Below are 25,422 nucleotides of genomic sequence, written 5' to 3' on the forward strand. Positions count from 1 at the left end.
ACACTCTTCCCAAATGCACCAATGGATCAAAGAAGTTGCAAGGAGATTTAAAATATAGATGAATGAAAATGAAAACATACCAAAACTTACAGGATGCAGTGAAAGTAGTACTAATATGAAAATTTAAGTCTGTAAACATGTATGTCAAAAAAGAAAGTTCTCAAGTGAATAATCTAACTTTCCACTTTAAGAAAACATAAAAAAGAGCAATGAAAACCAAAAGCAAGCAGAAGGACAGGAATCCTAAAGATTGAAGTGGAAATAAATAGAAATGCAGAAAAACAATAAAAAAGAATCAGCAATATCAAAAGTGGGTTCTTTTTTTTTTAAGATTTTATTTATTTGGGAGAGAGAGAGAATGAGAGAGAGAGAGCGTGAGAGGAGAGAGGTCATGGGGAGAAGCAGACTTCCTGCCGAGCAGGAAACCCGATGTGGGACTTGATCCTGGGACTCCAGTATCATGACCTGAGCCGAAGGCAGTTGCTTAACCAACTGAGCCACCCAGGCACCCCCAAAAGTGAGTTCTTTGAGAAGATCAATAAAATTAACAAACTTCAGCTAGACTGACCAAAATAAAGGCTCAAACGTCTAAAATCAGGAATGAAAGAGGACCCATGACTACCAAACTAACAAACTTAATGAAGCCAAAAGGATTATAAAGGGAATCATATGAACAAATGTAAATTGACAAGCTAGATCACTAAGATGAAATGCACAAAATCCTGAAAAATAAAAAATACTGACACTGGCTCAAGAAGAAACAGAAAATCTAACAGACATATGCAAGTAAAAAGAAAAGAATAGTAATAAGAAGTTCCCACAAAGAAAAGCCTAGAACCAGACGGCTCCACTGGTGAATTCTACCACAATGTTTAAAGAAGAATTACTGTCAATCTTTTGAAAAGCCTCCCAGAAGACAGAATGGGCATAGACATTTCCTAGCTCATTCTTTGAGGCCGGTATTACACCCTGATACCAAAACCTGACAAAGACATCAAAAGAAAACTACAGATCAGTATCTTTTAAGAATACAGATGTGGAGGAAAGGTTCAAGACGGAAGTATAGTAAGATCCTGAGCTCACTTCCTCCAAGGGACACAACAAATAGACAACTACATACAGGATCATTCCCTCTGAAGGGGACTGAGAAACTGGATGAACAGACCCTCTGCAAGAAGGGACAGCAATGAGACAGATGGCAGAGACAGAGATACACCGGGGGCAGCATTTCGCAGGCAAGAAGGATCTTAAAGGCACAAAACGTTTTCCCTGAGGAGTGAGAGATTTGAGCTCCGCATCAGGGACTCCAACCCTTAGATCCTGAACAAAAGAGACAAGATCCCCAAACACCTAGCTTTTAAAAACCAACAGCGAGTACATCTCAGAAAACTCTAGAACTATAGGGAAATGAGAACTCACTCTTAAAAAGCTTACACATAGATCAACCTGACTCAGAACTTTACACTCTAGTGTAAAACACCAGAGTGTTTTACATGAGCTGCAGGTGAAGGAGTCCCACTTACTAATCTTGGAGGGTCTGTTGGAACCATAGGAGGCAGCTGGGCCACTTTGCAAGGACTGACACAGTGGTGGCAGCCACTTTTGCCATCCTCTTCTGCTGTTCTGATCCTGGCACTGGTGGGTACCATTCTGGAATCCTCCCTCTAGACTGCTAACCCTAGCCAACTATGTACCTCAGCTGGGCTTCACAGCTGAATGACAGCCCCTCCAGCCAGCATGCTCACAGCAATACTAGCTGGGCAGGGGACCAGCCCCACCCAACAGCGCACCCACAGTAGCTGCAGGCCTGCCACAACACGAGGGGGCACACAGCCCACATAGGGGACAACCCTGGAGCACCTGGCTTTCGTGGCCAGGAGGGACTTCACTTCTGGGCCCCACAGGACATCTTCTACATAAGGCCACTCCTTCAAGATGGGGAGATGTAGTTGAACTATCTGATAGATACAAACAAACACAGAGAATTGAACAAAATGAGGAGACAGAGGAACATGTTCCAAATGAAAGAACAAGACAAAAACCTCAAAAAGAATTAGATGAAACGGAGACGCTTATCTACTCATCCACCCAATAAAGAGTTCAAAGTAATGGTCGTACAGATGCTTACCAAACTTGGGAAAAGAATGGATAACCATGGTGAGAACATTAGCAGAGAGAGAGAAAATTTAAAAAAAAAATACCAATCAGCGCTGAAGAATACAATAATAAAAATGAGATATGCACTTGGGGGAATAGACAATAGATTAGATAATACAGAAGAATGGATCAGTGATCTGGAAGACAGGGTAATGGAAATCATCCAATTAGGACAGTAAAAAGAAAAAAAACTAAAAAAGGAGGATAGTTTAAGGTACCTCTGGGACAACATCAAGTGTACTAACATTCACTGCCTGCAGTTCCAGAAAGAGAAGAGAGAGTAAAGGGACAGGACACCTATTTGAAGAAATAACGGCTGAAAACTTCCCTAACCCGGCAGAAGAAAGAGACATACAAGTCCAGAGAGCACAGAAAGTCAAAGATGAACCCAGAGACCGTACCAAGACACATTATCATTAAAATGTCAAGAATTAAAGGTAAAGATAAAAGCAGCAAGAGAAAAGGAACTTGTTATGTATAAGGGAACCCTGATAAGATTATCAGCTAATTTTTCAGCAGAAACTTTGTAGGCTGGAAGACAGTAGCACAGCATATTCAAAGTGCTGAAAGGAAAACAAACAAAAAAAACCTTACTATCAAGAATACTGTACCTGGCAAGGTTATCATTCAGAACATAAGCAGAGATAAAAGAATTTCCCAGAGAGCAAAGCTAGAAGTTCATCATCACTAAACTGGCTTCACAAAAAATATTAAAGGAACTACTTCAAGCAGGAAAGAAAAGACAGTAACTAGAAATAAGGAAATCTATGAAAGAAAACATCTCACTGGTAAAGGCAAACACACAGAAAAGGTAGTGGATCAACCACTTATAAAACTGAAGATTAAAGACAAAAGTACTAAAAATCAACAACATCTCCAACAATAAATGAATACACAAAACAGAAGGAAAATATGCTATCGAAGACAAAATGTATGTGTGTGTGGGGTGGGGGTTTATTTATTTATTAAAGATTTTATTTATTTGAGAGGGAGAAGGAGGAAGGGAGGGAAGGGGAAAGGGGGAGAAGGAGAGACAGAGAAAGAATGAGCACAGGAGCAAGGGTGGGGAGGTACAGAGGGAGAAGCAGAGTCCCCGTTGAGCAGGCAGCCTGGTGCCTGAATCAATTCCAGGACCTGGAGATCTTGACATGCGCCAAAGGTAGACACATAACTGACTGAGCCACCCAGGTGCCCCCAAATGTGGTATTTTTAGAATGAATCTGAACTTAACCACCAACTGAAAACAGACTGCTATACACAGATTGTTATATATGAACCTCACGGTAACCACAAACCCAAACCCTGGCATAGATAACAAAAAATAAACAGACAGGAATCTAAACATAACACTAAAAAGTCATCAACTCACAAGGGAAGAGAGTAAAGAAAAAGGAATAGAACTGGAAAAACAACCAGAACACAGCAAACAAAATGTCAGTAAATACATACCTATCAATAATTACTGTAAATGTAAATAGAATAAATGATCCAATCAAAAGACACAGGGTAGCTGTCTTTTTTTTTTTTTTTTGAGGTTTTGTTATCATTTATTTGTGAAGTTAAAAACAAGCAATAAAAGGTAAAAATTGCCATACAATTTTTTGTTTTGTTCTCAGTTTCAATGTCCTCTTAAACAGTGGGACCAGTCCTGGGATGGGGGTGCGGGAGGGGCTGTAGGGGAGCTGAGCAAGGCAATGGGGAGGAGACAGGAGGAGCAGAGGCCAAGGGGATTGACCTGGGTGGGGATGGGTGGGGGAGGGGGGCCTGCAATAGCAACACCTGGTCCGAGGAATGTTTCAACTCTAACTAAAAAAAAAAAGAAACAGGAGAAGTGATTTTTTTTCCTTTTTAAAAGTTTATTTTAAAAACATGAAGGTGGGGGGTGCCTGAGTGACTCAGTGGGTTAAGCCTCTGCCTTCAGCTCAGGTCATGATCTCAGGGTCCTGGGATTGAGCCACACATTGGACTCTCTGCTCAGCAGGGAGCCTGCTTCCTCCTCTCTCTCTGCCTGCCTCTCTGCCTAGTTGTGATCTCTGTCTGTCAAATAAATATATAAAATCTTAAAAAAAAAACCCCAAAAACCAAAAACATGAAGAGGGCTAAGGGTGAAAGGAAGAAAATGAATTTCTTTCTCCTGAAAGAGGCAGCTTCAGGAAGGGATAGAGATTCATACACACACACACACACACACACACACACACACACACGAGTGTGTGTATATATGTGTATACACATATATAATATATATAATTTTATAAAATATATACAATTATATATATAATTTTATAGGTTTTGATTTTTGTGTTTTTTATATTTAAAAACAATTTTTTGGCGGAGATATATTTCTATCTTCTATGGCTGGCTCAACATGAAAGATCCCAATTTTGAAAGAAAAAAGCATGAGACACACAGAATGAGGGAGAGAGTGAGAGCCCAGCATTGCCCAAGGCCATGACCTTGGTGGCAAGGTGGGTACCCTGTGTCTTTTGATTGGATCAAGTCCCACATCACGTTCCCTGCTGCTCTCTCGGCTTCTGCCTCTCTCTCTCTCCGGAATACATAAATAAAATCTTTTTATTTAGAAAATAAAGATTTTATTTATTTATTTGAGAGAGAGAGACTGTGAGCATGAGCAGGGGGAGGGGCAGAGGGAGAGGAGGAAGCAAGCTCCCCCCTGAGGAGAAGCCTGACAAGGGGCTCGATTCCAGCACTGTGAGATCATGACCTGAGCGGAAGGCAGACACTTAACCAACTGAGCCACCCAGGCGCCCCAGACAAAATAAACTTAAAAACAAAAACTGTAATGAGAGGCAAAGAAGGGCATTATATAATGAAGGGATCAATCCAATAAGAAGATAAAACACTTGTAAATATTTATGCTTCCGGGGCACCTGGGTGGCTCAGTGGTTGGGCCTCTGCCTTCGGCTCAGGTCATGATCTCAGGGTCCTGGGATCCAGCCCCACGTCGGGTTCTCTGCTCGGCGGGGAGCCTGCTTCCCCCTCTCTCTCTGCCTGCCTCTCTGCCTACTTGCGATCTCTCTCACTCTGTCAAATAAATAAATAAAAATCTTTAAAAAAAAAATTTATGCTTCCAACAGAGGCGCACCTAAATATATAAGGCAAATATTAACATATGCAAAGGGAGAAACTGCCGGTCATACAGTAACAGTAGGTGGACTTTAACACCCCGCTCACCCCAATGGATAGATCATCCAGCCAGAAACTAAGGAATCACTGGGCTTGAATGACACATTAGACCACATGGACGTAACAGAACATTAAGAATATTCCATCAAAAAACAGCACAATACACATTTTTCTTAAGGGAACATGGAACACTCTCCAGTACAGATCATAAGAAAGGCCATAAAACAGGTCTCAATAAATTTAAGATGAATGAAGTTACGAGCATCTTTTCCAACCACAACAGTATGAAAGTAGAAATCAATTAAAATAAAAGAATGGGAAGAAACACAAACACGTGGAGGTTAAACAAGATGCTGTTAAACAACCAATGGGTCAATGAATAAATCAAAGAGGAAATAAAAAAACACCTTGAGACAAAAATGAAAACACAATGGTCCAGAATCTATGAGAAGCAGCAACAGAAGTTCTAGGAGGGAAGTATATAGTGACACAGAATCATATCAAGAAAGGGAAAAATCTTAAATCAACAATCTAACCTCATCCCTAAAGGAACGAGGGGAAAAAAAAAAAAGAGCAAACAAAGCCCAAAGGTAGTAGAAGGAAGAAAATAAAGATCAGAGTGGAAGTAAATAAAATAGAGATTAAAAAGAAAAAGAAAAGATCAATGAAATTAAGAGCAGGTTCTTCAAAAAATAAACAAAATTGAAAGATCTATAGCCAGACTGTCAAGAAAAAAGAGAGAGGACCAAATAAAACTAGAAGTGAAAAAGAAGTTACAGCTGGGCGCCCGGATGGCTCAGTGGGTTAAAGCCTCTGCTTTTGGCTCTGGTCATGATCCTGGGCAGAGAGCCTGTTTCCCTTGCTCTCTCTCTCTGCCTGCCTCTCTGCCTACTTGTGATCTCTGTCTGTCAAATAAATAAATAAAGTCTTTAAAAAAAAAAAAGAGAGAGAAGTTACAGCTGACACCACAGAAACACAAAGGATCATAAAAGATTTTCAGGAACAATTATATGCCAATTAACTGGACAACCTAGAAGAAATGGATACATTCCTAGAAACATCCAATCTTCCACAACTAAATCAGAAAGAAGCAGAAAACCTAAACAGATTATCACTAGTAATGAAATTCAATCAGTAATCCAAAAACTCCCCAAAACCAAAAGTCTAAGACCAGACAACTTCACAGGTGAATGCTACTAAACTTTTTATTTTTATTTATTTATTTTTAAAGATTTTATTTATTTGACAGAGAGGGAAAGAGAGCGAGAGAGAGAGAGAGCGCGCGTATGAGTGCACAAGCAGGGGGAGCAGCAGGCAGAGGGAGAGGAAGAAGGCTTCTCACTGAGCAAGGAGCCCGATGTGGGACTCGATCAAGGACCCTGGGATCATGACCTGCGCCGAAGGCAAACGCCCAACGACTGAGCCACCCAGGTGCCCCTCTACCAAACATTTATAGAGTTAACACCTATCCTTGCCAAAATTTCAATTTATTCCAAAAAACTGATAGGGAAGGAATGCTTCCAAACTTACTTATGAGGCCAGGATTACTGTGATACCTAAAATCAAAGACATTGTTAAAAAAAAAAAATACAAGTCAGTATCCCTGATGAACACAGATGCAAAAATCCTCAACAAAATAGTAGTAAAGCAAATTCAGCTAACACATTAAAACGATCCGACACCATGATCAAATGGGACGTATTCCCAGGATGCAAGGATGGGCCAACATCTGCAAGTCATTCCATGTGATACACCACATTAACGAGACAAAGAATAAAAACCATCCCATCAGCTCAGCAGATGAAAAAGCACTTGACAAAATTCAACATTCGTTCATGATAAAAACTCTAAAAAAGGTGGGTATAGATGGAACATAATAAATATAAATGCCACTTGCCACTTTTACTGAACACAGTACTACAGGTCCTAGCCGCAGCGACGGGGCAAGAAAAGGAAATAAAAGGCATCCAAATTGGAAAGGAAGAAGTAAAACTGCCACTATTCACAGATGAGCTACTACAATATAGAAAAGTGTAAAGCCAGCACCCATAAACTATTAGTTTAAAGGAATTCAGTAAAGTTGCAGGATACAAAATGCACAGAAAACTGTTGTTTCTTTTTTTTTTTTTTTAAGGATTTATTTATTTATTTTAGAGAGTGAGAGAGAAAGAGGGAAGGGGAGGGGGAATCTTAAGCAGACTCCCTGCTGAGCCCAGAGCCTGATGTGGGGCTCAATCCCACAACGTGAGATCACAACCGTAGCCAAAACCAAGAGTTGGTTATTGAATGCCCCTGTTGTGTTTTCACCTACTAGTAACAAACTATTGCAGAAATTAAGGAAACTATCCCATTTACAATTGCATCAAAAAGAATAAAATAACTAGGAATAAATTTAACTGAGGCGATGAATCACCTATACTTTGCAAACTGTAAGACAATGATGAAAGAAATTGAAGATGACATGAATCAATGGTAAGATATACTGTCCTCATGGATTGGAGGAATTAATATTATTAAAATGTCCATACTACCAAAAGCAATCTACAGATTCAATGCAATCCCTTTCAAAATACCCAATGACATTTTTCAGAGAACTGAAACAAATAATTCTAAAATTTGCATGGAACCACAAAATTTGCATGCAACCTCGAGAAAGAGGAACAAAGCTGGGAGTATCATGCTTCCAGGTTTCAAACTATACTATCAATTACAGTAATCAGTATGGTTCTAGCACAAAACCAAACACATAGATGAACGGATCAGAAGAGAGAGCCCAGAAATAAAATCACACTCACATGGCCAATTAATCTACAACAAAGGAGGCAAGAATACACAATGGTGAAAAGACAATCTCTTCAATAAATGGTGTTAGAGAAAATGGACCACTTTCTTATATCCTATATAAAACAAAGCTCAAAATGAATTAAAGACTTAAATGTAAGACCTAAAACCATAAAACTCCTGGAAGAAAATAGTCAGTAACCTCTTGGACATTTGTTTTAGCAATACCTTTCTGGACAACAAAGCAAAAACAAACAACTGGGACTACATCGAACTGAAAAACTTTAGCACCGTGAAGGAAATCATCAACAAAATGAAAAGGCAATTTACCGAATGGGAGAAGACAGGCAAATAATGTCTCATAAGGAGTTAACACCCAAAATATAAAAGAACTTAGAAAACTCTGTATCACTTGTTTTTTAGATTCCACACAAGTGTGAAATCCTGCTGTATTTGTCTTTCTCTGACTGGCTTACTTCACTTAGCATCATGATCTCCATCTCCGTCTCCATCTCCACCAACATGACCTCCATGCTGTTATAAATGGCAAGATTTCATTCCTTTTGTATAGCTCAGCCGCCAAACACCCACACACACACAAACACACAAACACACACCTTTATCCAGTCATCAACCTGGAGATGGGCTGCTTCTGTATCATGGCTCTTGGAAATAATGTCACAATGAACACAGCAGTGCATAGGTCTTTTCTGATTGCTTTTACTTTTCTTCAGATAACTTAATAGAAGTGGAAGTGCGGGTCATATGGTAGTTCTACTTTAACTTTTTCAGGAACCTCTGCACTGTTTTCCATACTGGCTGCACCAAGGTACCTTCCCACCAATGGTGAGTGCGTGAGGGCTCCCTTTTCTCCACATCCTTGCCCACACCTGTTATTTTTTGTCTTTCCGACAACAGCCATTCTTGCAGGTGTGGGCAGCGATCTCACTGTGGTTTTGGTCTGCAACTCCCTGATGATGAGTGATGTTTAGTATCTCTTCATACGTTTGTTTACCATCTGTATGTCTTCCTTGGAAAAACATCTGTTCAAGTCTTCTGTCCATTTTTCAACTTTTTTTTTGTTCTTTTTTTTAAATGTTGTGTAAGTTCTTTTTTTTTTTTTTAAGATTTTATTTATCTATCTGAGAGAGAGTGACAGAGAGCATGGTCAGAGGAAGAAGGTCAGAGGGAGCAGCAGACTCCCCGTGGAGATGGGAGGCTGATGCGGGACTCGATCCTGGGACTCTGGGATCATGACCTGAACCAAAGGCAGTTGCTTAACCAACTGAGCCACCCAGGCACCCTACGTTGTGTAAGTTCTGTATATATTTTGGATATTAACCCCTTACTAGATGTCTGATTTGCAAACATCTTCTCCCATTCATTATGTTGCCTTTTGTTTTATTGATAGTTTCCTTCTCTGTACAAAACAGCTTTTTAATTTGATATAATCCAATTATTTTAGCTTTTGTTGCTGGTCAACTTCCACAAGGTGCCAAGACCATTCAATGGGATAGAAACAGTCTTCTCAGCAAATGGTGTTGGGACAAGCAGACATCCACACACAAGTGAGTCAAGTTACCCCCATCCCATCCATATGCAAAATATTAGGTCCAAATAAACGAAAGACTCAAATTTAAGAGCTAAAATTAGAAAATCCTTAAAAGAAGGCAAAGGTGTAAATCTTCACGACCTTAGATTAGGCAGTGGTTTGTTAGATAAGACTCCAAAGCACTAGCAAGCAAAGAAGAAATAAACTGGCCTCCAACAAGAGGAGCTTTGTTGTGCTTCAGAGGAGACTATGAAGAAAGTGAAAAGACAACTCAGAAATGGGAGAAAATATTTCCAAATTATCTCTTTGATAAGGATTAATACTGATAAAGAACTCTTACAACTCAGCAAAAAGAAACAAGTAACCCAATTTAAAAATGGGCGGGGCACCTGGGTGGCTCAGTGGGTTAAAGCCTCTGTCTTCGGCTCAGGTCATGATCCCAGGGTCCTGGGATCAAGCACCACATCCGGCTCTCTGCTCCGCAGGGAGCCTGCTTCCTCCCCTCTCTCTCTCTGCCTGCCTCTCTGCCTACTTGTGATCTCTCTCTCTCTGTCAAATAAATAAAATCTTTAAAAAAAAAAAAAAAAGCCTCTGCCTTTGGCTCAGGTCATGATCCCAGGGTCCTGGGATGGAGCCCCACATCGGGCTCTCTGCTCTGCGGGGAGCCTGCTTCCTCCTCTCTCTCTGCCTGCCCCTCTACCTGTGATCTTTGTCAAATAAATAAATATTTTTTTAAAAATGGGCAAAGGATGTGAGTAACATTTTCCAAAGAACATATGCGAAGTCAATAACCACATAAAAGGATGCTCGACCTCACTAGCCATGAGGGAAACGCAAATCATAATGAAATACTATTTTGTGCTCACTGGGGTGGCTATAATAAAAGACGGGAACTTACAAATGCTGGAGAGGATACAGAGGAGTTGGAGCGTTCGAGGGTACACGGTTGGTAGGCACGTCAAGTGGTACAGCTACTTGAAAAAAGTCTGTCAATCCTCAGGAAGTTAAGCCTAGGGTTGCCATATGATCTGGCGATTCCATTCACAGGGGCATACTCAGTAGAACAGAAAATACGTGTCCAAACAAATACACATATGCAAATGTTTACTGCAGCATTATTCATAATGGCCAAGAAGGGGAAGCGACCCAACAGTTCGCTAAGTGAAGAAGGGATAAGTGAAATGTGGCACATTCATACAATGGGAATACCATTCATCCCTAAGAAAGAAGGAAGTACTGATTCATGCTGGAACGTGGATGAACCTTGAATGTATTAGGGCTATGTGACAGAAGTTAGACACTAAAGGCCACTTTGTGATTCCATTTATATGAAATGTCAAGAATAGGCAAATCCATCAAGACAGAAAGAAGGTGACTACCAGGACTTACAGAGAGAAGACGAGGGGGGGTGACTGCTAATGGGGCTGCATTTTTGGTGATGAAAATGTTCCAGAATTAAGACAGTAGTGGTAGTGGTGGTTGCACAACTTGGTGAGTAACCAAACACCACTGATTTGTACGTGAATTTGAACCCACTGGATTTGTATTTAAAGTTTATTTATTTATGTGTTGAAGGCATCTCTACACACAACCTGAGGCTCGAATTCACGACCCGGAGATCGAGAGTCGCATACTCTTCCGACTGAGCCAGCCAGGCGCTCCTGACTTCATTTTTATTGTTTTTTTTTTTTTTTTAAAGATTTTATTTATTTGACAGAAAGAGACACAGCGAGAGAGGGAACACAAGCAGTGGGAGTGGGAGGGGGAGAAGCAGGCTCCCCGCCAAACAGGGAGCCAGATGCGGGGCTCGATCCCAGGACCCCATGATCATGACCTGAGCCGAAGGCAGATGCTTAACGACTGAGCAACCCAGGTGCCCCCTGACTTCATTTTTAAAAGAGTGAATTATATGGGTATGTAAATTATATTTCAACTGAAAAAGAATGGATGGTTTCAGCTTTTTCTACATCAATACTACATGTAGGGTGACCATGAAATATACTTTTAATGTGTTGGAGGAACAGAGGACCTAGATTTTATATTTAGCTAAAATATTTAAATATGAGGCCCTGATAAAAATATTCCTAGGCAAGCAAGATTTCAGAAGGCAATATAAAGGCTTGCACTGAAAACATCTGGGATGAAATACTTTTTTGGGGGGTAGATATTATTTATTTGTTCATTTGACAGAGACAGAGAACATAAGCAGGGGGAGAGGGAGAGGGAGAAGAAGCAGGCTCCTCTGAGCAGGGCGCCCAATGTGGGGCTCGATCCCAGGACCTGGGATCATGACCTGAGCCAAAGGCAGACGCTTAACCAACAAATGCTTAACTCACTGAGCCACCCAGCAGCCCAGGATGAAATACTTTTAATACAGACACTAAAATAAAATAGGAAGGATTAAAAGAGACAGAAAAGTATGATACACTTTAAAAAAGATTTTATTTGTTTATCTGAGACAGAGAGAGAGCAGAGGGAGCAGCAGAGGCAGAGGCAGACCCCAAAACCAGGGTCCTGGGATTGAGCCCTGCATTGGGCTCCCTGCTTAGCGGGGAGTCTGATTGTCCCTCTCCTTCTCCCTCTGCAAATGTGGTCTCTCTTTTTTCTCAAATAAATAAATAAAATCTTTAAAAAAAAAATAAAGATTCATGGGGTGCCTGGGTGGCTCAGTGGGTTAATCCTCTGCCTTTGGCTCGGGTCATGATCTCAGGGTCCTGGGATTGAGCCCCACATCGGGCTCTCTGCTCAGCGAGGAGCCTGCTTCCTCCTCTCTGTCTCTGCCTGCCTCTCTGCATACTTGTGATCTCTGTCAAGTAAATAAATAAAATCTTAAAAAAAAAAAAAAGATTCAATTCCCAGGTTGCCTGGCTAGCTCAGTAGGGGGAGCATATGACTCTTGATCTCAGTGGTAGTGACTGAGACATTACTTAAAATCTTAAAAAAAAAAAAATTTCAATTCCCAATGAACATACAGAAATAAAAAATATGTATATCGTCAATATATATGAAGTAAAGCAAAAATTGACAGTGTTACAAGGAAAAACTGATCAGTTTCTCATCACTGTGAGATCTCTACGCACAGCTCTCACTTATTAATAGGTTATGTAGAAAAAAATCCCCAGCAATAATATAGAAGATTCAAACAGTGCAATTAGCAAGCTTGACCTAAGAGACATTTTACCGAGTTCTGCATTTAGGGAATATACATTTTTCTTAAGAACATGTAGAATAATCAAGTAACAAATCACCTCAACACATTTCACAGAATAAGTAGCGTGTAAGACATGACCTTTGACCTCAGTGTCAGAAGTTAACAATAAAAAAATCTAAAAAACCTAGAAGTGAATAATGCAGCGGACCTTATACTTTTTTTTTTTTTTTAAAGTAGGCCCTATTCCCAGCTTGAAGCCCAATGTGGGGCTTGAACTCATGACCCTGAGATCAAGACCTGAGCTGAGATCAAGAGTGGGACACTTAGATGATCGAGTCACCCACGTGCTCCGGTCCTCACAGTTTTGACCTTAGAATCCCCTTAAAATTGAGGGATCCAACCTACACAATCAACAAAGGACTAATATCAAGAATATGTGTGTGTGTGCACACACATTCCTCTGTATACACACACACACACATAAACAAATGCATACACGGAGGAATACAAAACTCCCACAAATAAATAAGAAAAGCTCTAGTAACTCAATCAAAAAATGGGCAAAAGCAAAAACAGGCATTTCACAGAAGAGGAAACATATGGCCAATAAACATACGAAGATATCCAAAATAGATACAGAACTTATAAAACTCAACACCCCAAAAACAAATGATCCAATTTAAAAATGGGCAGAAGCCATTTCTCTAGGGAAGACATCAGATGGCCAGCAGACACATGCACAGGTGCTCACCATCACTCATCATCAGAGAAAGGCAAATCAACACTACAGCAGGTGTCCCCTCCCACCTGTCAGAGTGGCTAAAATCAACCCAAGAAACAGGTGTTGACGGGGATGCAGAGAAAAAGGAACCCTCATGCACTGCTGGTGGGAGTGCAAAAAACAGTATGGAGGTTCCTCAAAGTCTTGAAAATAGAGCTACCCTATGGCCCAGCAATCGCACTATGAGGCAGTTACCAGAAGAACACCAGAACGCTAACTGAAAGGGATACAGGCGCCTGTATGTCTACAGCAGGATTATTTCTAATAGCCAAGATAGGGAAGCAGCCCAAATGTCCACTGACTGATGAACGGATAAAGAAGAGGTGGTGTATATATATAAAATGGAATATTATTTATCTATAAAAAAGAATAAAATCTTGCCATTTGCAATGACATGGATGAAACCAGACAGTATGAGGCTAAGGGAAATAAGTCCGAGAAAGACAAAATATCGTATGATTTCACTCATGTGGAATTTAAGAAACAAAACAGATGAGCAAAGGGAAAAAAAAAAAGAGAGAGACAAGTCAAGAAACAGACTCTTAACTACAGAGCACAGACTGCTGGTTATCAGAGGGGAGGGGGTGGGGAATGGCCAAAATCAGTGAAGGGGACAGAGGCGGGCGCTTGTGAAGAGCTCCGGGTGACGTATGAAGTGTTGAATCCCTACACCGTACATCTGAAACTAATCGCACACTGTGTGTTAACTGGAATTACATTAAAATAAGAGAAAAAAGCCATCCAGAGAGATGTTTCACATAATCTGAAGCCAGGGAACGCCATGTCAAGACCATTCTCTGATTTGAGGGGATACTACTCTACACCCCACTTGCCCAATGAACAGTAAAAGGTGTTTGAGAGGAAGCAGACCCAGAGAATCTCTATCCGCCACCGGTAGTTAACTTGTGAGCTACTTTGGAAAACAGACATCACCATCTCTTAAAAACAGGGAATGAACACAGACCATGATCCAGCAAGTCCACTTTAAGGTCTATCCGGAGGAAAAACTCTTGCGCGTGCACAATAGAAACTTATAAAAATAGTTTAGAGCAGCGAAAACCCTGGGAACTATCCCAAAGCGCATCAGCAGGAAGGGACACGTAAGTCACAGCACGTTCATGCGGTATGGTATCAGTCCCACCTTGGTGACAAGCCATGTGGATGACTCAGTAATATGTTAGGTGGAAAAACAAAGCCCCTAAGAGAACACACAGTTTGACACACTTTTTATCAAAACTAACTCTAAGGTACAATGAGCCCAGAGAAGATTATCAGGCTGTACGGGAGGGCGGGGGTCCAGGGTAGCAGCCATATAGGTAGATGCAGGTTACAGTCTAGGGCCTTTTACTTGAAATGATGGCTTCTTGGATGCTTGTGAGGTTAATCAAAGTAACCAGTTAACCGGTTCACAGAGCGAGGACGGTGCAGGGACAGAGGTTTCTGTAATCTAACTATGTGAACTTCAGGTCAAGATAAAGAAACAAAACAAGCGGGCTCGAGCTCCACTGGGCGCTGTTTCACCAGCACAACACGCGCCCTCCTGCCCCCAGGGCTACTCCTCCCAAACCTCTTCTCTCCTTCCCACCCCACCCCCAATCCCTCCTGGCATCCCGTGCTCTCTGACAGCAGACATCACACCCCTTCCAACGAGCCCTTCTCCACGCCTCCCTGATCCAGGTCTGTCTTCCCCCAATAGGGAGCTTGTGCTGGGCAGAGGCTCTGTCTGCGTGTCCCCTGCGTGTCCAGTGAGGATTTGCTGTCAGCCCTCACACTTCACGACCTTCTCTGCCAACTCCTGACCACCTTGCCTAATCCCGACATGTTTCCGTCTCCAGTTCAAACTGGCTCTTTTTGTGGGAAGTCACAGTGAGTACTTCCTCCCCTAAAACACCATCCCTTCCTATTTCTTCCCTGTGGTCGGTGCCCAGATCTGGGCCTCCTCCTCTTTTACCTGCACCTCTGGTTCTTTCTCCACACTAATCGCCCGAGATCCTTCTAACCCCAGCGAAAACCCTTCCATGGCTCCTCACTGCCCTCGAGACCAGTCAGTGACCACCATGCTGCTCTCACCCACTGCGTGTTCTCTCAGCCGGCAAACAGGCTTCTCCTCCAACACAAGGACCCCTTTCACTTAGAGAAAGCTCTCCAGCCTACCCCAAGGCCGGGGGGCCATGTCCTCCTTGAAGCTCCCACTGGAATGTCAACTCTGCTCCCAGACCACCCGCCCCCTGAACAGGGGGCGCTCTGCACACATCTGCCGTCGGCTGAGGCACAAGGCCTGGCGCAAAGCGGGTCGCCCCTGCTGGGAGGGAGGGACAGCCTCTTGTATTCTTTCTGTATACTTTACAAGGCACGATCTCTTGTGACAGCTTTTGGATTGAGGCTAGTTTTTAAGGCCGTATGTTTTTTCCTCTGACCTGCGGTAACCCCCAAGAACAGTATTTTAGCAGTCTCTGCTCGGGGCACCGTGCTAGGCCGGGGGCCTTTGCTCACTGACAAGCAGGGTGGGGCCTAGCAGAACCTATAGCGCTCCTTTGCCCTAGAGCCTTTACTCACCGTGTTGAAATACTCGACGCCGGTGGCTTCAAAGGCCCTTGCCACAGCTTGGGTTGTGGCCACACAGGCTACCGGGTGACCATTGCCAATCGACTTGCCCATGGTGACAATGTCGGGGACAAAGTCTTCTCCCTGCAGCTGGAAGGCCCAGAAGTGCTTGCCTACTCGGCCAAAGCCCACTTGAATCTCGTCTGCGACAAAGAGCCCTCCGGCCCTGTGGATGTGCCTGTGGCAGAGGACAGATGGCTGACAGGGTCTGCGGTAAGAGGGATCGGACTGGGAGCTTGCGGGTCTTGGACTCTGAACCCTGGCTCTGACAGCAGTGAGGTGGGGGCATTAGGCAGGTGGCTGGCTTTCCTGGGGCCACCATTTCTTCTCAAAATTCTGGCCAAAAGGCCAGGCTGAGGCTGGAATTTGGAACAAAGGTCGGGAAGCCCCAGGACAGCCCTGCCCTCCCTGAGGCACCCCCGCCCAGCTACTCACTCTGCCACTTTGGGGAAGTAGCCGGCCGGGGGAATGATCTGCCCTGCAACACTGGGCAGAGACTCCACAAAAAAGGCTGCGATCTGCGGAGGAGACAGAATGCTGGGGACACCGCTGGGGAGGCATGGGTGGTATGCTAGACGCATCCTGCCGGCGCTGGCTCAGCGCTGGCTCCTAGCAGGACGAGTCCCCAGCATCGCTGTGCGGCCCCTTTGGGCTCCAGATCACAGCTGGTCTGTGACCAGGTTTTCTTTTGGGCTGCAAACCAACTCTTACCACATGGAATTCTCCAGACTCCTTATACTTAGCACGTCCCAGATGAAAGCCACTGATTTCTCCCTCACCAGCCTGTTCCTTCTCTGCTCCTACCTGGTGCCTCCCACCACCCCACTGAGAGAAACATGGGCCCCCTCCGTGATCCATCGGTCAGCATGGCCTCTGCCTCTCTACTGTCTGTGCATCCCCTGCCTCCCCTCCACCTGGACACGCCTGCCTCGACCTCCTGCAGATGTCACCTAACGGGATGCCTCCTGCAGTCAGTCCGTCATCCAGCGGCCACCAGGGCGATCCACAGCTCAGCCACTGAACTCATCACTGTTCTGTTTAAACCCCTTCAGTGACCCCATTTCTCCCAGCCATGACCTCTAAGCAGTGTCAGGTCTCGGACCTGCTGCAGAGACTATGGCCCAGGGGAAGGGCTGATGGGGCAGGAACCAGACACCCCTGCTGCCCCCAGAGCCATCACTTTTCTGTAAGCGGAGGCCAAGCATCTGAAACACACACGCCAAGCTCCCCTGATCTGGTCCTGCCCATCATTCTGGCTTCATTGCCTGCCTGTCTTGGCCGAACATCCTGCGTTCAGCTGTCACTGCATCAGCAAGGCCTTCCAGAAAGCCCTGACACCACTCGTTGACTCCCTGCCACTGCTGCGGCCCCGGCCACGGCTCCCCCGGAACACACACCCCTCCAGTCTCTGCCCCTGCGCTCCCTGTCCACCACAACACCCTGCGTGGGGCCTCCTCCCGGCGGTGGGCTGGCTCCACTCACGGGCATCCCCTCCACCCCCTCTTGTCACTCTCCCTCTGAACACCCTTCAGACCTTCCTGGTGGCCTCCAGCCCCTTGACATAGCCCTTGTGGTCCCTTGCCACAGGGGGCCTGCCTGCCTCTCCGGGCCTGTCTCCTGCCAGCTCAGCCGGGCCCCACACCAGGGAGGGTCCACCCCTGCAGGCCGCCCCCCTGCTCAGCATGCCTTTCCTCTCCTCCCCGCACCCCTGGCCACTGAGTGCCAACCCCACTTACTGCAATCAGGCAGCACCTCCGCCAAGGACCCTCTTCGCGCCCACACCAGTCCAGCCCTGGCCCCTGGCCCTGTCACATCCAGTACAGGTCTTTAGCTAAACTCTCTGCAGAACACCTAAACCTTCTAGATTCCTCAAAGGTGGGCTCTGGTTCCAGGATCTCTCAGGGCCCCGGTGTTTGCTGTTCCGTTCCTGGGGACTGTGCATGTGTGTTACCTTCCTGCCCTTCTCCTGCACGCTGTTCACCACATGCTGCACCTCGCTGGCGTAGGCCCCTGCTGGATTGGGGTGGTCCTCCCGGTAAAGACCCCGGTAGGTGTCTGGGAGAGGTGCCTGTGGGGAGTGACAGCGTCGTGTCATCCAGGCTCGGGGGGGAGCACCGACCTGGTGCCCGCTGGGCAGTGCATACCACATGGACCCACTCCTTCTGGCCATCCAGGTCTCGGAACTTGTACGGGCTGATGTCGATCAGGGAGCTCAGGTGACCGTGATAAGCGCTGAGGAGGAGAAGGGGGGAGTGGCTCAGGCCCGGGTGGCCCATATTCCGTGGCCCGGCCCCAACAACAGTCTCCCCACCTCAGGAGCCTCAGGGCAGACCAATGTGACACAGCGTCCCAAGTCCTAGAGCTGGGAACCAGCACAGGCCTGGGAGCCCGGGAGCCAGACCTCCTGCGAGGCCGCTTACTAGCTAGGTAATGGTGACTGATCATTTGGCCTCTGTGGCTTCAGTGCTCTTCTCTGTGAAGTTGGGGGCGGGGGGTGGTTTCCTCCTACAGAACTATAATGAAGCCTGAGTGGGGTGATGTTCCAGCCCTGGGCCTGGGCCCCGTGCACAGCAGACACTCAGTGCCGTCAGGACAGTTTTAATACCTAAACTGTGGGGCCAAGTCTCACTTCCTTACAAAGCATCCTCTACTCCCAGAAGAGAGGCCCTGGGGGGGTGGGGAAGAGCCCCCTGGTGCGTGTAGGGATGTCTCTATGGCCAGGTCCTCATGCTTCCCTCCATGAGCCCAGGCCCCTCATCCCCTACCCGAGGCACTTAAGGCTAGAGCCTCGCTCACCCCCAGATAAGTGGTGAGCCCAGGCTTCTGGAAAGGGCACTTACTGGTCTAACACCACCACGTCCCAGTGTCCCGTGTACTGGCGGGCCAGCCTCAGGGCCAGGTCATTGGCTTCTGACCTATGACAAAAAAGGAGGGCACTGCTCAGACAGCTGCCCACAGGTTTCCTCCTGGGTACGTGCTTCCTACAGAGAAACCAGGAGGGAACGAGGAGCCCTTCCAGCAACAAGAAGATTCTCAGGACACCATGTGTGAGTCGTTCGACTTCATTCATTCAAAGAAAATTTTATCAAATGCCTTCTGTGTGCAATGAGCTGGGGGTGGGGGCAAGCAGTAAGTCCAATAGTCCTGGCCCTCCTGGAACTTACATTCTACGGTGGGTCTTGAAAGCCAAGCCCAAACAAAATCAAAACCAAAACCAAAACAAGGAAAGAAAGATCACTTTGCTAAATGCCTCCAAGAGAACCACACAGGGCCTTCCTTTAGATGAATGGGTGGGAGAGGCTGAAATGTGTCCCCCAAACTTCCTATGCTGAAGCTCTAACTCCTAGCACTGAAGAATGTGACTGTATTTGGAGACAGGGCTTTCAAAGAGGTGATTCAAATGATGCTGGGAGAATGGGCCCTGGGCCCTGGGCCCTGAGCCAGTCAGACTTGGGTCCTTCTAAGAAGAGCTGTGGACAGAGAGACACCACGAGGTGTGTAGGCATGGAAGATGGAGGGAAGACACAGCAGGAAGGTGGCCAATCGCAAACCAGGGAGAGAGCCTCAGAGAAGCCAAAGCTGCTGACCCCTTCTTCTTAGACACTGGAGAGCAGGAGTAGGGGAAATACATTCCTGTCACTTAGGTCTCCCAGTCTGTGGTGGTGTTTTGTTAAACGGCAGCTCAGCCAAATACAGGGGTCAGAGGAACTCTGTGGAGACACCACCTGAACTGAGGCCCCAGGGGAAGGTTCTAGGTGGTGTGAGCACCACGCTCAAAGGCCTTGAGCAGGAAAAGTGCTCAAGTGTGCTCAGGGAACTGAGATGGCACAGGCTGGGGGCAGCACGGGAGAGGAAGTGGGGAGACACTCAGAGGCCCTGCACACAGGGCCCTGGAAGGTGCTGGGTTTCTTATCAGTGCTACGTCAAGCTACTGAAGAGGGTTTTTGTTGTTGTCTGAAGATTTCATTTTCTTAGGTCGTCTCCACAGCCGACGTGGGGCTCGAACTCACAACCCCAAGACTGAGTCACATGCTCTACTGACCAAGCCAGCCAGGCGTCCCTGGAGAGTTTTAACTGGAGAAAGGACATGATTTAGTTCCCACCTGGGGAGGAAGCCTCTGGCTGTGTGGGGCTAATGTAGTAGGAGATGGGGGAGAGCAGAAAGATGGATGGAGGTAGAAGACAACCAGGGCACATGATGGGGGCCTGGGAGAAGGTGTGTGGGTCCTGCCTGGAGCAGAGACGTAGATGGTGCCGCCTTTACGAGGTGAGACGGGGTGGGGGTGGCAGTAGTGGGAGGGGGATGTCCTCCTGGGAAATCCCAGGAGAGCCAGGGCCACAGTCCCACAGCGGGTGTTGGCAGAAAACAACCAACTCCTTTTGGACACATCAAGTTGGAGATGGTTCAGAAGTGGGCGGCTAGAACCTTGAGGCTGGAACACATGGGAAGCATCTGGGCCTGACACAAATTCGGGAATCACCGCACGCAGACGCTGTGTAAGCCCATAGGAATGGAGGAGATCGTGGAGGGAGAGGGCTCGGAGAGACAGCTGCTCAGGACGGGCCCTGAGCAAGAGAGGAGCACTCGGCCGAGGAGACAAGAGACGGAGGCGTGCCTAGAAGCTGGCAGAAACCCCGGGCACGAAGCATCCTGGAAGCAAGAGAAGAGAGCGTTTCCAAAGAATGCTCACGCCGGCTCGATGGCTGAGACAGTAAGATGAGGGCAGCAAAGAGACCATTGGATTTGGCAACGCGGAAGTCACTGGAATCCAGTCTGAGTGCGGTGGAGTTAACCAGCAAATGTCCCAGCCCAGGAAGCTCTGGCTCCTGGGCCCAGCTCTCCACTCTTCCCGGAGATGCTCTGATTCCGGTTTTGCCTTCTCCCCCATGGATGACCCCGGGCAACCCGGATCCTTTCTCTGAACTACTGTTTCCTCAGCTGCAAAGTGAAGATGGGAAATTTCACTTCCTAGAAGTGACCAGAGACTGGTGCGTGAAGGGGAAAACGATGATGCCAGTACTTATCGTTATGATCCAAGTGCCAAGGGGCGGGGTTTGTGGGAATGTGCTCTCCCAGGCAGGTTAGGCTGGTTCTGTGCACACGTCATCATCGCCTGACGATTCTGCCTCCATTGCCACTCTGGGTGTGAGCTACCATCACCTGTCACCACTGGTGCCTAACCGTGCTCATTCTCGCTCCTCCTCGGCCCCAGTGACATCACTTGCCTGATTTAAACTCTCTGACGGCTTTCCCAATGCTTAGGATCAAAACAAACTCCTCACTTAGAGTGTATCCGCTTGCACCGGCTCCTCTCCCTTCAGGTCCTCAAGTGTGCACAGGCCCTTTGCACAGGCTGTTCCGTGTGCTGAGGAACCCTGACGAGGTCACTTCCAAAAGGGTGGGCAGCTTCCTTCCTGTTCATCAGCTTGTGCCTGAGAGCACTTTCAGGGCAACCTTCCCTGACCTTAGCCGCATGCCCAGGGCCCCCCACTGCTTGACCTCATCACGGTACTTACTTCCCCTCCAGACAATGACCCCCCCCTTTAGGAATTCTGCACTTCTGTGAGGGACCCCTCAATGTTTCTGTTCCTTCAGATGTTTCTGTTCCTTAGGGAGTGACCTAAGGGGATGTTGGCTGTAGGCCCCCAGGTGTCTGTGCCGATGTACTCCTAAAGCACAAATTAAGAAACCTATAACCCAGGTAAGCCCCAAGGACGATCATGGAACAGAGGTTATGGCATGCCTAACGAAGAGACCAGAAAACTGGATCCAACAGAGCCAGGCCGAGGTCTACAGGCTCAGCCGGGGCAAGGCTGCCTCTCCCCCAGCACATACTGGGTCCACCACACAACGTTTCGCCCACGTGAGCAGTTCTGTCTTCACCATCTCAGCCTCTGGCCCGGGGTGGCGGAGGGAGAAGGGGAAGGGATGGCAGAAGTCCACTTACCCAGAATTCAGGAAATAAAACACACAGAGCTTCTCCGGCAGGGTCTCTGACAGCCTCTGCGCATAGTCCACGATGTTGTCGTGCAGGTAGCGGCTGTTGGTGTTGAGCATCTGGTTCTGTCCGTGCGCGGCCCGGACCACGACAGGGTGGCAGTGTCCGACTGGGAGAGAGCCACCGGTGTCACACAGTGGCTCTGCTTGGCCGGTCCCACCGGACCTCCCCCAGCCCCAAGCCATAAACCTAGCTGGAGAAGAGCAGTTGCAGGGGAGAGATGGGGAGGGAAGAGGGGAGCCTCAAGGTGGGGAGGGCAGAGAGGCCTGTTCTGGAAAGGGAGACCTGGAAAAGGTGTCCCTGAGATTCTGGCAGAAGAAACCCTATCTAGAAAATTCATGTTTTTAGGGAAGCTTCTTGAGGCCTGCTTGACAAAGATGGGAACGTGGGGAGTGTCCACGGGCAGGCTTGACTTCCACAAGTCATCGGGGGCTGGAGGAAATGCTGACGGCCAACAGCCGCGGATTATAACGGTGAACACGTGTTGGCGGCTCGCCGTGTGCCAAACACACTCAGAGCTAATTATCGGAATTAACTCACGGGTTTCTCCAAAACACCTTGAGGCGAGTAGCTCATAGGATCATGTCTATTTTGCAGATCAACAAAATGAGGCACTGAGAATTAAGGAGCTTGCCCAAGTAAAGTAAGTGGAGGGCAGGGATATGAACCCAGGGAGTCTGGACCAGAGCCCCCACTTCTAACCTCTACTACATTAACCCCTGATGTGTCTGTTGGGTCACAGACTCCCTTTCGTTCCACCAGCTCTGGCAGCCCCACCTGGATAACTGAATTCCTACCTCAGTTTCCTTGTCTACCCCTGAGAGGGTCCTTGGGGCTGACGCCCTGCCGTGATCCCCCAGCGCTTGGCTGGGGCCCTGCTGTGTACCTGGTCATGGCCAGGTTGACTGACACTCTCTGAGCTCACCATCAGTCCCATGTGGGACTGGACTGCAGACCCATGTTTCTGACTCCTGCGTGGTTTAGCAGAGCTCCCGCTTGGAAACTCTAGAGTAGTCACACCAGAAAGGGCTCCTCTGGTCAGCTCGGTCCAAGTTCTCCACAGCTGTCTGCAATCTCAGGCCCCCCCTGGGACCAGGTTCACAGCCTCAGCGGGTTCCCAGCCAGCCTGAGGGATGATACTAACCATGAGCCACATTGTTGATACAATCGAGGTATTCTGCTCCCTCTTCGTCATACAAGTACTGTCCTTGGCCCCGGACAATCTTAATAGGATCCTCCGGGTAAAAGAGTCTGCAAGAATCGCTGTGGGGACAGCAAGGAGTGGACAGCCACGTCTGAAGACCAGAAGGGAAAAGTCCACCCACCACAGTTCCCCCCTCCTACCCTCTCCCCTATCCCGTTTCTGGAAGGGACAAAAGGTCGAAGGGCACAGTGGTGTTTCCCTGCTTCTAGGCTGGAGAGGAGGAAAGTGACGTACCCATCGGTAAGAAGCTGCTAAAATTGAAACTGTTTAAGTCCTGGGAAGGCTACATGGCCTTGCTCATTTCTGCACAGGCCCAGGGAGAGGTGGCTGCCCCGGACCCACGGGGCTCCTTCGGGCAGTGTTTCTTCGCTGGGATGGGTGTGAAGGAGGGCGCCCCCATCAGGTGGCTGGCTCCCAGCCCTGAGCGGTCCTTGCCCCCGACGGTCTCCGCCGCCCCACTGGGTGTCAGCCCCAAGCTCTGGCCAGAGGCTGCCTCACGGCCCAATGCCGCGCAGAGTCCCCCTCTCGGGTTACGGGTAGCCTTTCTCTAAGGCTTCTTGGGCGACGCGCCCCCCACCCCATGCCCACCCTTCGTCCGAACTTTCAGCCCCTTCCCGGGTCACCCTCAGGCCAGGCCCGGGAGGTCCCGGGGGCGGGCCAACCCTGGGGGAGGGCGTCCCGGTGCCAGGGCAGAGGCCTCCTCCGAGGGGCAAAGGCTGCCCACAGCCGGGCAGCGGCCGCCGGTAGGGGCAGACGGGAGAGGGCGCCGTGAGGGAGGTGGCCGCGGGGGCCAGCTGGCCGGGGAGCGGGAGCGCGCTCTAGGCCCGGGGCTGGAGTTCCCGGGCTCCGCGCCGGACGTGCGTGCGTCGTGCGTGCGCGCCCCGCCCCGAGCCCCCGTCTCGGTACCTTAGCAGCCGCCGCCTCAGGGCCAGCGTCTCGGCCTTCCCCCGCACTACGGCGGCCATGGCACCCGGCGGCTGGTCGCGCGGGGACGCTGAGCAGAGAAGGCTCTCGCGTCCTCGGCCGCCAAGCCCCGCCCCCGCCGCGCCCGGGCCCCGCCCCCGCCGCGCCCGGGCCCCGCCCCCGCCGCGCCCGGCCCCTGCGGTTTCCCTCGCTGGGGAGGGCTCCACCATGACCCGGACGCTTCCCGGTATGACAGCAGAGTTCTGAGCTCAGCGTTCAGTCTCCGAGTCGCCTTTCTGGTGTGTAAAATGGGTTCCCCTGTGAGCGTTAACTGGGAATGTGTGCCAGGCACCCAGCGGAGGCCTGGTTCACAGCAGGAGCCCCAGGGTAGGAGATGAGATAGTCAGTGCTGGGGCCTGACCTAGGGCTTTCCGGTCTCACGGAGGAACAGCAGGAGGGCGCAGTGTCACTGCTGGGACTGACCGAGGGGGTCATGGCACCTGCTGCAATCCAGGCAGGGTGAACGGAGATGCATCAACGCTAGGAGAACACACGCAGTGTGGAGGCAGGACGAGGGTTGGGAGGCCCGCCAGGAGACCCAGGGGCCCAGAAAGGACAGGGACTGTGCTCCCAGACACACAGCTTGTGGGCAGCCGAGGCTGGAACGCAGCTCGGTCCTGTCTGACTGTCGGTCCAGTGAGTCAGCAGCAATCGCTGGCCCCCACGGGGCTGAGAATCTGGGCTACCAGAGAGAGAACCCCAACTGGAGTGGGGCCCCGGGACTTTCTGCCTTGACGAACCGAGAACAAGGGACCCAATTTGAGGCCTGAGCTAGCTGAGGAAGGGGAGGTTCCTGCTGTCCCTCCTGCCGCCTTTCCAGTCTCAGCCCTCTGCTTTGCTCCCTCATTGCTGATTTCTTCATCTCTTCCCCCCACGCAGTAAGGTAAGCCTCCTCTTCCACCTCGGTTCATCTGGAAAAGGGGAGCATCATCCTCGTGGTTAGTCAAACCACCGTGGGGCTCAGTAAATGTGCTTCCCTCGCTTCAGAAGGGGGTGGCCTGAGGCAGAGAGACACGAGGTTCTCAGTCCTTGAGGCTCAGCTGGAACCTCGAGCGCATCATTCACTCTCCATGTCTCCTGCCC

At 48.1% G+C, this 25,422-nt stretch overlaps 1 protein-coding gene across 5 annotated transcripts in view; it reads right to left on the bottom strand.

Moving 5' to 3' along the window:
• Nucleotides 1-24,383, bottom strand: part of LOC111158929 (5-phosphohydroxy-L-lysine phospho-lyase) — a 31,251-nt gene extending 6,868 nt beyond the window's left edge. For 4 of the 5 annotated variants that reach the window (XR_002641389.1, XM_022521263.1, XM_022521264.1 and 1 more), the window contains exons 1-8: nt 24,283-24,383; nt 23,317-23,435; nt 22,122-22,281; nt 19,014-19,088; nt 18,318-18,405; nt 18,125-18,241; nt 16,609-16,691; nt 16,126-16,351 (exon numbers count right to left, since the gene is read on the bottom strand). Coding sequence is in view for 4 of the 5 variants with exons in the window: in XM_022521263.1 (XP_022376971.1) it covers nt 16,126-16,351; nt 16,609-16,691; nt 18,125-18,241; nt 18,318-18,405; nt 19,014-19,088; nt 22,122-22,281; nt 23,317-23,435; nt 24,283-24,341 (927 nt within the window). In the remaining variant the exon portion in view is untranslated. The remainder of the gene's footprint in view (nt 1-16,125; nt 16,352-16,608; nt 16,692-18,124; nt 18,242-18,317; nt 18,406-19,013; nt 19,089-22,121; nt 22,282-23,316; nt 23,436-24,282) is intronic. The other variant, XM_022521262.1, reaches the window with a different exon arrangement.
• Between the last annotated feature and the right edge of the window lie 1,039 nt (nt 24,384-25,422).

The sequence above is a fragment of the Enhydra lutris genome, unplaced genomic scaffold, assembly GCF_002288905.1.
Source record: "Enhydra lutris kenyoni isolate GAN:26980312 unplaced genomic scaffold, ASM228890v2 scaffoldscaffold64, whole genome shotgun sequence".
Lineage (NCBI taxonomy): Eukaryota > Metazoa > Chordata > Mammalia > Carnivora > Mustelidae > Enhydra > Enhydra lutris.